This window comes from Artemia sp. Qi Xiang Cuo, chromosome 19, assembly GCF_049724085.1.
Source record: "Artemia sp. Qi Xiang Cuo chromosome 19, ASM4972408v1, whole genome shotgun sequence".
NCBI classification, from domain to species: Eukaryota; Metazoa; Arthropoda; class Branchiopoda; order Anostraca; family Artemiidae; genus Artemia; species Artemia sp. Qi Xiang Cuo.
The window spans coordinates 54,733,479-54,747,322 of NC_142812.1; the positions used below are offsets into that span (position 1 = coordinate 54,733,479).

The 13,844-nt window shown below is 34.7% G+C and overlaps 1 protein-coding gene across 1 annotated transcript in view; it reads left to right on the forward strand.

Moving 5' to 3' along the window:
• LOC148941013 (uncharacterized) overlaps positions 1 to 13,844 on the forward strand; it is a 157,765-nt gene that overhangs the window by 66,954 nt on the left and 76,967 nt on the right. The window contains exons 5-7 of the mRNA XM_089105142.1: positions 8,552 to 8,704; positions 11,240 to 11,329; positions 13,151 to 13,595. Of these exons, the coding sequence (XP_088961268.1) occupies positions 8,552 to 8,704; positions 11,240 to 11,329; positions 13,151 to 13,595 (688 nt within the window). The remainder of the gene's footprint in view (positions 1 to 8,551; positions 8,705 to 11,239; positions 11,330 to 13,150; positions 13,596 to 13,844) is intronic.

The window sequence follows — 13,844 nt, forward strand, 5'->3', positions numbered from 1 at the left end:
ACCCTCAGGGAAAGAATTTTAAGTTATGCCCAGGGGGCATATTAGGTTTTTATAGAAGGCGTTGTCGTAGAAACTTCAAAACAGGCACATTCAATTGGAAATTCAAAGGGCTAGTGCCCTTTTTAATAGTCAAAAGTGATTGGAGAGCAACTAGCCCTCCCCCCCACGCCCTACCTTCCCCCAAACACAGCCAAGCAAAATTTGGAGATAGCCATTTTGTTCAGCGTAGTTGATTTCCAGATAGAAAATATGTTTTTGAGGAGGACAATCCCCCCCAACCGTCAGGGCAAGGCTCTTTCGTTATGCCCAGGAGGCATATAAGGTTTTTATAGAAGGCGGTGTTGTAGAAACTTCAAAAAAGGCTCATTCGATTCGAAATTCTGAGGGCTAGTGCCCTTTGTAATAGTCGAAAGTGATTTGAGGGCAACTAACCCCCCTCTCACGCCCACTTTTTCCCCAAACACATGCAATCAAAATTTTAAGACAGCCATTTTATTAAACGTAGTTTTAAGTTCCGGAAATTAGGTCTTTGAGGATTACAACTCCCCCAAAGCCCTCAGGGCAAGGGTTGTAATTTAAGGATTCTCCGAATCCTTCATATTACTTCTTATAAAAGGGATGCTCGTATAAACTTTAGAGAGGGTTCATTTGATTGAAAATTGAAAGTTCTAGTTAACTTTTTAAGATTCAAACGAGATTGAAGGGCAACTAGCCCCTCTCCCTCCTCCACGCCCTAAATTCATCAGATACAAGTTTTGAGATAGATATTTTCTTAAAATGCTTCAAAGTTCTGATAACAGAAAACTTCGGTTTCGACACAGACACCCATTGCCCAGGGGAAGCCATTGTAAGTTATGGAATTGGGCACCATTTTTAATGGTGGGCTTGTCACATGCGGTTAGGTGTTTTGTATGGGAGAAACACATAAGACATCTGAAATAATTATCGCATTATTAGGTTAAAATACATACTCTGTCACAGATGCAAAATTGCTTTGGCACACTAATTCCTGATAAGGTCAATTCCAAATCGTCGTAATCCCATTGTGTCAGCAATTTAAACAGTCTAAACCCCCTTACTGGAGCTATTTTTTAAATCTATTCCATTGTTACCCATCATTGTCCATAAGTTATGTACACTCTCTATTGTTCAAACATCAGGTTTTATTAAAGAGGTAATCGTATAGACTTTGAAAAAGCTTCATTTGATTTAAATCGGAAGTTCTAGCTCCGTATTTAAAGTCAAGAATAATCGGACAGTAAGCGACCCCCCCATGCCATAAAAATTTGAAAATTTTTGCAATTAAAAACAAAAAAAAATTCATTAAAAAAAAAATTTCTGAAAAATAAGTTTTTCGAATAAAAGTGAAGGCCATTTTAAACATAACCTTAGCAGAAACAAATACCTATTTAAATACAAACTCAAAACGACCAGTAATTACTATTAAAAAATAAATGAAACCCACAACAAACAGAAATTAAATAAGCAACTATCGCAAAAAACCTTCAACAAGTATTACCATAAAGAAATATACAGTTCATGATGCGAGTAATGCTTTGATTGAATATGAAAATCAGGCCTGAAGCGAAAACAGATATTTGTCCATTAAAACAAAAATGAAACTTTAAAATAACAGAAATTAAATGAACAATCAATGCGAACAAACATACAGTATATATTAGTGTAAATGAATAAATAAATCTTAAAACGAGTGAAACTTAAATTGAATATGCAAATCAAGTTTGAATCGAATAAAAATAACTACGAACAAGAGTTTGGGTATTGTCTCACTGCAGAAGCCTAAAACCTACTGTGTCATTGGCGCTTTACTGAAAACGAATTATATTACAAATGTTTTCTTTTGTACTTAATATTGAAAATAAGTATTAAAATTACAGTAAAAGTTTGAAGTGATGAGCTTTTAGCGATTAATATCATTGTGCATCAAATATTCAGTTTAATTTATTAGTTCTTATCAAGATTGTTCAAGACAAATATAGCTTTACTACAAACATTGTTTGGACACTCCCCCCTTCTTTCACTGTAAAAACCTAAAGCATTCTGCGTCGTTAGCGCTTCACTGAAAACGAATTACTCATATATTACAAATTTTTTATTTTCCGGTTCTTACAGCATTGAAAATCAAAATAAAAATTACAGTGACAAAAATACTTGAACTGATGGATCTGTAAACAATTAATATCATTATATATCTAATATTCAATTTGATTTTATTTATATTAACCAAGATTGTTCAAGACTCATAAAGTTTAGCCATTTTTTTTAACTCTGCCATGTTTTTAACTAATCGTGTTATTTTTTATGAAAACAATCTATTGCATATATGCATTTCTATTTGAGCGGAAAACTGCACCTCAAACTTTGTGGAACATGCATTTTCTTGCATGAAACAACAAAATATAATAAAATGTCAAGTTTCGGAGTGTTCAACCACTCGCAAGCAAGTGCCATTGGTATTTTTGAATCCGAATGGTCAGTATAGCGGGTGGAGGGTAGGCTAATTCTCGTAGCAGCCCCATTCCGTCGTGGTATGGTTCACATTTTCAACACCTCGCGTCCGGACTATCAAATAATCTACCAAGCATACAACTACCCCAAATCAGTATCAATAAATAAATGAAACTCAAAACGAACAAACATTAAAATAAATATTAGAGTCAAACTCGAAACGGGCAAAAATTAACGTTAGTAGGGTTCAAAACCCCCTATGCTTTCTAAAAGCCATAATATAATTTGTACTTTACTGAAAAAAAATTCAAATGAGTTAACTGAAAAAAAATGTTCATTGCCAATTTAATATACATATGCTGATATTTATTCACTAAAATCTTAACTAATTTTTGATTTCTTAAAGTTACAAAAGTGAAAATATTTCAAAGAATTGTTTTCAGTAAAGCGCCAATGACGCAGTAGGTTTTAGGCTTCTGCAGTGAGACGATACCCAAACTCCTTTTTGTAGTTATTTTTATTCGATTCAAACTTTATTTGCATATTCAATTTAAGTTTCACTCGTTTTAAGATTTATTTATTCATTTACATTAATATATATTGTATGTTTGTTTGCATTGATTGTTTATTTAATTTCTGTTCGTTTTAAGTTTCATTTATACTTTAATAGCAAAATATTTGTTGTCGTTTTAAGCTTGATTTTAATATTCAATCTAAGCATTACTCACTTTAAGATCTATTTATTCATTTATATTATTACTTGTTGTCTGTTTATTGCTATGATTGTTTATTTAATTTCTGTTCGTTTTGTGTTTCATTTATTCTTTGATAGTAATTTCTGGTCGTGTTTAGTTTTAATTTTAAAAGGTATTTTTATATACAGAGCTTAATTTTTAAATGGCCTTTACTTTTCTTTGAAAAACTTATTTTTCGGAAAGTTTTTTTTAATTAATTACAATAAATAACCATGCCAAACTCAAAACGAGCAAAAGTACCAAAGACAAGAGTAAGGCTAGTTCCCTCTGTGTCTTCTAAGGACGAGGGTGGGATACAAAATTTCCTTTATCAGTCTTCAGTTTGAGCTATGTCTTCTCTTTCGTATGAAATTAAAACAGAAAAAGAAAAAAGATCATTATCATAGCCAAGATTATTGAAAATAACAACTAAAAGTGGATTAACTGTTTAATATGTACTAATATTAATTCCTGTAAATTATAATTGTTTTAGATTTATTAAACTATAAAAGAGAAAATTAAAAAACTATTCAGTAAAGCGCAATTTATTTTCTAATCCTTGGAATGCGAATGGGGCGTTACTCTATTGCTCTTTGTCGTAGAATTTTCTTGTTTAGAATTTGTGATTTCTTAAGGGATTTTATCTGTTTTAAGTGTTTAGAGTTTTGCTGTATATTATTATTGTTGTTCATTTCGAGCTGTATTTATTTATTGATAGTTATTTATGATAGTTTTACGCTTTGAAAGCTATTTTATTTAATTTCTACACATTTTTGGTTTAATATTGCTCTTCATTTTCTTTTGAAAATTTATTTTGTGGAAAGTTTTTTTTTATATTAGTTTCAGTTTGCTTCCAATTGAGATCATCTTTTTCAGTTTTAAATAAAGGAACGGTTTACATCGTTTTTGTTTTTCTCTATGAGAGTAAAGATTTTGGTTTACTAAGTAAACATTGAACAAAATTTTGAAAAAATTTTTTATCGTTTATGGGTCAAAAAATTTTGGCAGGTAGGAGTTTGAAAACTCTACAATTAAATCCTCTAATACGCTGAATCTTATGGTTTGATTTTCATTAATATCCTTTGACTTTTAGGGGGCTTTCACCCCTTTTTTCAAAAATCTAGCAAATTTTCCAAAGCTAGCAGCCTTTGGTGGGTAATATTAAACTTAATGACTGTTATATATGTGAAATTAGCAGAATAATACATATTGTCATTTTCTTCCATAAGGATGACTGCTATTTGTAAGGCAATAACAAATATTTTTCAAACACGATAAGATTTTTGCTTAAATATTGAGGGAACGAAATGAGGGAAGTTGCTTTAATATGTGCAGGATTTTTTTTTTGTCTCTTTTATCCTTCAGTGTCACTTTTACTTTTCTTAGAAGAAAAGTATATTTTAATTCATTTCATTAAAGAGCTTTTACTTTTAAGGTACGATCCAATTCAAATTTGTTTTTAACCCAAATTTGACAACGATTGTACCTTAAAAGTCAGAGACGAGTACAACACAAAAACTTGCTACCGAGGCAGAGTAGATACGAGCTTTTGTGAGACGGCTGAACTGGGGTTTGTGGAATATTGTTCTCAGAAGACGGTCAAAAACGACGTTCGCCTTTGCCACCCTTGCTAATATCTCTGCATCTAGATTTCCATTTGAGCAGACAATGGTAGGTGAACCGCTTGACTATTTCAACATCTTGGCCACATACTTCTATAGTTGTCAAGAGGCTGCATGGTGTCTTGTCCTCAGGCAATATTTTGGTTTTTGTCCAGTTTACATTTAAACCAAGCTTTTCTGCAGCAGATGCTAGCGTTATCAAGGCAGTCTTGATGTCAGCAAGATTTCCGCATATCGATGCATCATCGTCAGCGAAGTCAAAATCTGACAGAACTCTTCCAGCAATACAACTTACCCTTCTTTTTTCTTGTCCGTTATGACAGTTTTCAAACAGTTCGTGATAACGAACTGTAAGTAAGGAGCGACCTGGCTCAATAGTAACCGAAACTCTAAAAAACTCTAAGAAACTGTATCGAAAGGTACGTGCCTGAGAAAATTTGACTGATTTTCGAAAAAAAGGGGGAAAAACTCCCCAAAAGCTATAGAACCTTAATAAAAATCACACGATCAGATTCAGCATATCAGAGAATCCTACTGTAGAGCTTTCAAGCGCCTATCTGCAAAAATGTGGAATTTTGTATTTTTTTGCCAGAAGAAAGATCACGGATGCGTGTTTATTTGTTTTTTTGTTTGTGTTTTTTTTTTGTTTATTTTTCCCAGGGGTGATCGCATCGACCCAGTTGTCTTAGAATATCGCGGGAGGGCTCATTCGAACGGAAATTAAAAGCTCTAATGCCCTTTTTAAGTGACAAAGAAAATGGAGGGCAACTAGGCCCCTCCCAAGCTCATTTTTTCCCAAAGTCACCCAATCAAAATTTTGAGATACCATTTTGTTCAGCATGATCGATAGTATTATAACTATGTCTTTGAGGATGACTTAATCCCCCAAAGTTTCCGGGGGAAGGGCTGCAATTTATGAACTTTGCCCATTGTTTAAATATAGTATCGTTTATTGGGAAGTATAAAGACGTTTTCAGGGAGGATTTTTTCTGGTAGTGGAGGGGGGGGTAATTTTTACTAATAAAAACGTTCGTAAATAAAATTAAACAACTTTCGAGAAAGCCATTTAACCAAATAAAAGTAAAATTAACATGCAAATTTCGTTCTAATTATTCATTTACGGTGATCCAAATTCAAAACCTGCATTAATTTAAAAACATTCTGAAATTAAATAAAAAAATCAAGTTTTTTTTAACTGAAAGTAAGGACTGAAATTAAAACTTAAAACGAACAAAAATTACTCCGTATATGAAGGGGGTTTCCTCCTCCTCAACACCTCACTCTTTACGCTAAAGTTAGACTCTTTATCACAACTTTATTTTTTTAAACAATAAAAAAATTTAGCATAAAGAGCGAGGCGTTGAGGAGGGGACGGCCCCTTTCATATACGGAATAATTTCTGTTCGTTTTAAGTTTTAATGTCGCTCCTTACTTTCAGTTTAAAAAAACTTGTTTTTTTACTTAATTTTTAGAATAGAATCGTCTTAACGGACAAGAAAAAAGAAGTGTAAGTAATTCAACACCATCTATGCCATTCATAATCATATAATGTTTGTTTTATCGTTTAGTTTCACTTTTAACTTTCAATAGCAAAAAGTGTTTATTTAGTTGAGAGTCATTTCTATAGATTTACAGCTTTAATTATAATAGACGATATTTCCTTTACAACTTGATCATAGTTTTTTATTTTATGATCAAGTCGTAAATGAGATGTCGTCTAACAAAATGAATACGCTTGAAAGCAAAGGTAGTACTGTCTTTATAGATGACGAAAACAAGGGTAAGTTATTCAACGTTATCTATAATATCATTTCCATGGAATTACAATTTATATAAGTTAACTTACAACATGTGTAGGATACTCAATGCCAACACTGAAATGACTATATGACAGACTGCTTATAGCCCCTTCAATTTGTTATTGTCATAAGCCGTATTTTTCTCATCTGTTTGGAACTCCCGTACGTTAGTGAATTTTCTTTTATTTTCCATAGTCTAGTAGTAGTAGTAGTAGTATTAGCAGTCGTAGTAGTAGTGGAAGCAGTAGCAGCAGTAGTAGTAGTTTTAGTAGCATTAATAGTAGTAGTAGTATTAGTAGTAGTCATTGCAATTGTAGTCATAGCAGTCGTAGTAGTTGTAGTAGCAGTATTAGCAGTAGAAGTAGTAGTAGTTGTAATAGTAGTAGTAGTAGTTCTAGTAGTAGTAGTAATAGTAGTAGTAGTAGTAGTAGTAATAGTAGTTCTAGTATTAGTAGTAATAGTAGTAGTAGTAGTAGTAGTAGTAGTAGTAGTAGTAGGCACCGTAGTAGCAGTTGCAAGCAGTCAAAGTAGCAGTTCAAGTTATCACAGTTGCATGAAGCCGCAGTCCCAGTTTTGAGTAGGCAGAGTAGCATTCACAAATAATTGAAGACGCAAATAGTCATATTCATCTTTACAGTCACAGTCACCAGTAGTTGTAATCGCTATCGTAGGTGGCTGCACACGCAAGTAGTTAATGCAATAGAAATAATCTGTCGTCACAATCTTAGCTTCATTCGCTGGTAGTTACAGACACAGTTACCGTTAGCTCGAGTCTTAATTGCACGAAGTTGGAGTCACAATTAGTCACAGCTAAATCTATTCGCAGTAGCAAGTAGTTTCAAACACACACAGTCACGAGCAGTTGCCGTTGTATATAGTTGTAATATCGGTAATAGCAGTAGTAACAGCTACAGCATTAGTGAAAGAAGTGGTATAAGTAGCAGTGGTAGTTTTTGTTGCCCAAAAAGGCTCAATTTAACGCCCTCCTCTGGTCCTGGGAAATTCCTAATTTTAGTTTTTTAACAACCTGCATAAACATACTGCATTTTAGTATGGTTCAACATAAAACGAACATCCCCTAAGAGTGTCACCCTTAATGTTGTTAGTTATTCGAGATGTATTTCTGATACGTCCTTTTCATGTTGGCATTTAGCTAAACCTCCACCTCAATATACCCATATCTTTGAATATCCACCAGCCTTTTGCTGAATGTTTTTGGTCGTTTTCTAAGAATAAGACGAATTTCCTCTAACTTGCAGCCTTCCATAAGTAATCATAACCCTGATATATTTCGTATATGTTTTATAGTATCATTTATTTTTTAAATCAAAGTTCTGTTTTTTAGCCTCAGCTTAGTCTCAGTCTTATATTATCGGTCACTAGTAGACCAATTCGCTTTTATTTTACAGCAACCGCAAACTATTTAACCAGTTTTTTTTGTCTTTTTCAACTAAAAAAGGCTGCAAAGATGTTTACATTTGTCATTTTCCGTTTTCCTTTCAATAATTTAGGACTTAATCTTTACACAATCATGATAGCCTGTAATATATAACGTTGGTAAAGTAAATTTTGTTACCTACCAAACATTAAATTTTTTTAATTTTGAACAAGTATTTGTCTATTTTGTGTAACCACAATCTTGAAAGCTAAAACCAGAAACTCTCGAATTCTAAATTTCAAAAAAATTTAGGTGTTCCCCTCAAATGTTTAGGCTGTACTATACCCTCTTATAAAGGGTGTGCCCTTCTTACAATAATATACGAAACGTAAAGAATAATATTAAATGTTGCTATTTAATTATAATATAAGCACTGTATAATAATAAAATATTATCATTTAAGTACTATATAATATTATTATTATAGTACTTATGTATAACCAGAACACAGTTGAGAATTTTGTTTATAAGTTTGCTCTGATTTCTCAGGAGACAAACCCAAGCCCAACATTGAGCCAGGATCAACAATCGTTTCTGATTGTTGGAGGGGCTACAACACAACTGAGCAGGATCAAGCAGAATTTACACATTTGACGGTGCACCACAGTCATCGGCACATAATCTGGTGCATCTACCCAAAAAGTAGAGAGAATGTGGGGTTCCCTAGAGTGGAGGAATAAACAGCAACGAGGTACACCCCACAATCATTTAAAATCATATCTAGCGGAATACATTTGGTGGGTAGCAGCAATGGCAGAAGGCAGAGCTTATTTTCACGTGATTCTTAGTAACATTTATCCGTTCTGGGCGCATAATTCTCACTTATAGTTCCCATAGTTTTGTTAATAAAGTATTATATCTTCATCATATTTTGATATATTTCATTAGGATTAATCTAACTTCAGTTCTCGATTGTATACTAGCTAATACACAAGTACCAAAATATATAAAGTCATAATATAAAGGGAAAGCACACCAAATATATTATCCACAAATGATATTAATTTTCATTGACAAAAATTTTATACAAATCTACTGGAAATAAATTAGCAATTATTCAGAACCTAGGGTAATCTTAACGTAGGTTAAACAGTCAATGTTTAAGTCAAGGTAAATGCTTGGATTTAGAATATTTTAAAGTGTTAGGTCTTTGAATATTCTTACTTTAAACTTAAGCAACTGTCGGTCATTTTTAGTACAACCGATTTTTCTCGATGCTTCAGAATCATTTTTGTCTTGATAATTTGAGGTTAGATTTTCAAATCTTAGGAAACCAGCCTTCGTGCTAATCACTGACAGGATAAAGATTGCTTGTAATTTAGTACGACGGATGTGTAAAATTAATAAAACCGAAAATTTAATAATTCTCACTTGGCTCTCTTGTTTGATTTGATGATTTCCAGTTGTTCAGCAATTTCTGTGTAGATTTGTGCTCTTACCATCTGAGAAAATGTTTTGACAATATTAGTAAGTAGTGTATTATTTTGAATCTTTGTTATTGTCCCCATTGAGGACTCAGTGTTGACCAACTACCCAATCTTTGGATCAACAAGCATGCATTTTTGCATTCAAAATGGGATACTTAAATGATTCTCTATTAATTGGCAGATCTTTAACAGATCGATTCTTGGGAACCAGTTTTTATTTAAATGTGGAAATATTCTGTTTCTTCTGTCACTAAAAAGCTGTAGTAGATAATGGAATTACGTGTTTCAGATCAGATATTGGCCAGAAGTTTAGCCGAACTCAATTCCTCAACTAAAATCGGTGGTCCCACTTACCGAGAAATTTACATACCTACCTTACTGGCTGAGAAGAAAAGGGCTATTTTGTTCACGTGATCACTTTTGAACTGGCTCTACAGGATTAACCTAAATAAAACTTAGGACATTTATAAGTTGTAAGATTCAAATCTTGCATGAAGATCAATTAAATTTTTATTTAAATTAGAAACATCAAAAATTGGTTTATATGTATTTTTTACTCATTCACGAGTTTGACAAACATTTCGAAGGGGGGGGATTAAACCTACAACCTCTCCTCTGTTTACGGTCTTGGCTGTTACTCTCCCTAATACAGTGTAGATAGTTTCATTGACACTCCTCATGTCTTGGCTAAGTTGTTGGCTAGGTGGACTTTCTGTTCTGGCTAAGGGGTTAGCGCGCTGTGTTGTCTATTCTTTGTGTGAGGGCACAGGTTTGATCCCTGGCATGGCCAGTTATTTGCTTTAGGATGTTGATCAGTGGCGTTACTCTGTAGACTCAGCCAAAGTCGACCCAGCTGATGGGTACCTGGATAAATCTTGAGATTTTAAGCAGGAATGTGTACGAAATCACAGGATGGTTGGCTCCCAGCCCCCCTCGCATTTCCTGGCTAAAGGGCCATGAAACAAAGATCAGCACCAACGGGTGGGAACTTGAGTGTCTAGTGCCATCATACCTACTTACTTACCCTTTATGTCCTCTGAAGACAAGAATAAAATCTGCACTTTACTGAAAAAAAAGGAATGTGAAGTTACAGTTTAACATCCATATACTGATATTTATTCTATAAGGTCTTAATAATTTTTTATTTATCAAAGATAAAAGTAAAAAGATTTAAAATATATTTCGCTTTCAGTAAACTGCAGATAATATTCTGGTCTTCAGTCGGCATTGGAGGTGACACCCATAGGGGATTACTCCAACTCATGTTAATATCTACTTTTTAGTTTGACTGAGTTATTTATTGTAATTTCTATTCCTTTTGGGTTTCAATTATTTGTTGGTCTTGATTAGTGGTCATTTTACGTTTGGGAAATTATTTGGCTTTATTTCTGCTCAGTTTTTGGTTGATAGAGTTTATTATTTATCTTTGAAAAGTTATTTTGTAGCAAAAGTTTTTTTACCTAGTCCATAGGTTGACCTAGTTCATAAAATTCTAGGATCACAGGTAACGAAATAGCAGATGAAGTGGGGGAATTGATAAGTCTTGATGGGCCTATTGTTTCCATTCCTCACAATTACTCTGAAACAATTATTTTGAAATGGACCCAAGAGAGGGTGGAACAGAATCAGAAAAGAGAGATAAAATATAAAGAAACAAAGTAAATAATACCAAAGTTCAATTCCACAATGACGAAATATCTTTTCCGACTATAAAGTTGAAAAATACAGATGATAATTTAAATTCATACAGGATTTTTGGATTTTAAGAATCATCTCACACGAACTGGAAGACTTGATTCCCAATTTGCCAAGGGTACCAGATGGTCATTGAAACAGGAAGGTATGTAACTGAAGAATGTCCAGCTGGGATTAGGTACTGCCTAGAGGACTCTCATAATTTGGATATTAAGCAGAAGCAAATAGTTCAGGAAATATCCAACTGCTGGTAGGATATATGATAAAGAATGGAGAATATACTCTTAGTTTCCTAACAGTTGGTTATGGTTTTTTCTCTCGATTTTTGGTTGGTTTGTTTTGGTCTAAGATTAAAAATTCCTGTGTTATTGGCATTTAAACAAGATGCTAAGTGCCTATATTCTTTGTTGACTGCTGGGGGTTAATGCAGAGAGGCCCCCAGCCTCCATTGCACTTCCTGGCCGAAGAATGACGAAATGGAGATCAGCGCCGCCAGTTTGAACCTTTGGGGGTCTGGTGCCATTATACCTACTTACTTACTTAGAAATGCAGAAAGGGGCATTCGGAAGGGTCGCAGCCATGATTTAAGCAATCGGATTGTCGACGCTTCTTGACTACTAAGGTCCATGTGTTGGTCCTATGGAGTTTTGCTGCAGCCATGTTCAATCTCTAGGTTCCGTATTACCAAGCTAAGTTCAAACACACTGCGCCATCACAGGACTTGGCTTTTGATAAGTAAGTAAGTAATTGGATTAACGGCATTTATTGACTGCTAAGGTCCCTGCGATGATACATTAGTGTGTTGCTAAGGCAAGCAACTTTGTTTCCTGTGTTACCAAGTTAAGGTCAACAAATTAAAAATAGAAAGCTATAACTATCGCTCACTTCCTTGCAACAGGAGAAATTGCACCTCAGTCCTGAAAGTTTCGAGAAAAGGCCTTATCCATTACACTGTGACAGGGTAGGAGGATAAAATTGTTAGGAGAGTCTCACAGTGTGCATACAGTAACAGATCTCCCTACGATAGTAGGATTGGACCTGAGTAAATTCAATGAAGAACCGATGGTGTCATCCGCCACGCAGCCACAATCTCTCCCTCGCTTTCTCTCTTTTCCTCTCCTCTTTAGTTCATCCTCTTTTCTCTCTATCCCGTAAGGTCAAACCCATTGCATAAACACAGGACACGAGCGAGATCCAATTCTCAAATCATTCTAATTTAAATTTTTTGCATAAATTCAGTTTCGAAAGGTGTAATGGACGCATCCATTCTACACAGGTAAATCGGTCAAGAATAGTTCAATTATATTTGGACTCCTTGTCTCCTGGGGCAAGGTAGGTTATGTCACCCCTGGAGATATTCACATATAGAACTGTTACACTGTTACTTTTACGTATGGGCTAAACACTGGTACATATACATACAGAGCCGTAGACTTATAAATTTATATACAGAACTGAACACTGTTACATTTTCACATACAGCAAAACAGTGGCACACTTACAAACAGATCTGAATCTTGGAACATTTGAAAAGGAAACTTAACACTGGTAAAGTGGTAGAGTAGAACCAACGTTGACTTTTTTTTTACTTATAAAGTGTATTTGCTTGTAGAGACATAGAATCGGGCGATGCAAATGTATATTTTTTTTATTTAATAAATGTTCTTTGAGCGGGAAAAATCTGAACATCAACTTTTATATGGGGGGGAGGTAAATTTGCGGAGTAAAAAACAAAACATAATTAATACAATTCAGAAACTAACCTCCGATTGGTCACAGTGCGTGTAGTGGGGGGAGTAGCGCGCCATCTGTGCATTCACGCGCTCAGCAGGTCTGTCGGCATCAAGCCGTAGTCGAGTGAACATTGTACCTGCGCTAGTTTAGTTATTGTGGTAGTTTGAAATATGTGCTGCAATAGAAAATCCTGCCAAATGTGAAGTGCGTGCTGTTATAAGGTTTTTTACAGCCAAAGGATACTCTGCAGCAGCTATTCATCGTGAGCTTTGTGCCGTGTACAAACCAAAAGTTATGAGTGAAGGAGTTGTCCGTGAATGGGTACGTTTATTTAAAATGGGACGAGAAAACGTTCATGATGAAGAGAGGAGTGGTAGACCATCCTTGGTGACTGACGAACTCGTTCAGACAGTTGATGCAAAAGTTTGTGAAAATCGACGTTTCACAATGGCAGAGTTGTCTACTGATTTTCCACAGATTTCTAAGACTCTTTTGTACGAGATAGTGACAGCAAGATTGGGTTACCGTAAGTTCTGTGCACAATGGGTGACCAAAATTCTTACCGACCACCACAAAACTCAAAGAATGGCCTCTGCATTAGACTTTCTGTCACGTTATGAGGACGATGGAGAACCATTGTTAAACAGAATCGTGACCGGTGACGAAACCTGGATTAAGTACGTGAACCCTGAGACAAAAGAACAGTCAAAGATGTGGGCACATTCAGATTCGCCTACCAAACCAAAAAAGCCCGGCAAGATTTTTCTGCCAGAAAACTGATGGCAACGGTGTTTTGGGATGCCAAAGGGGTGTTGTTGGTTGAATTCATGGAACGTGGGACGACCATTAATCAAGACGTGTACTGTGAAACACTAAAAACATTACGACAGGCTATATAGAGCAAACGCCGTGGTATGCTGACTTCT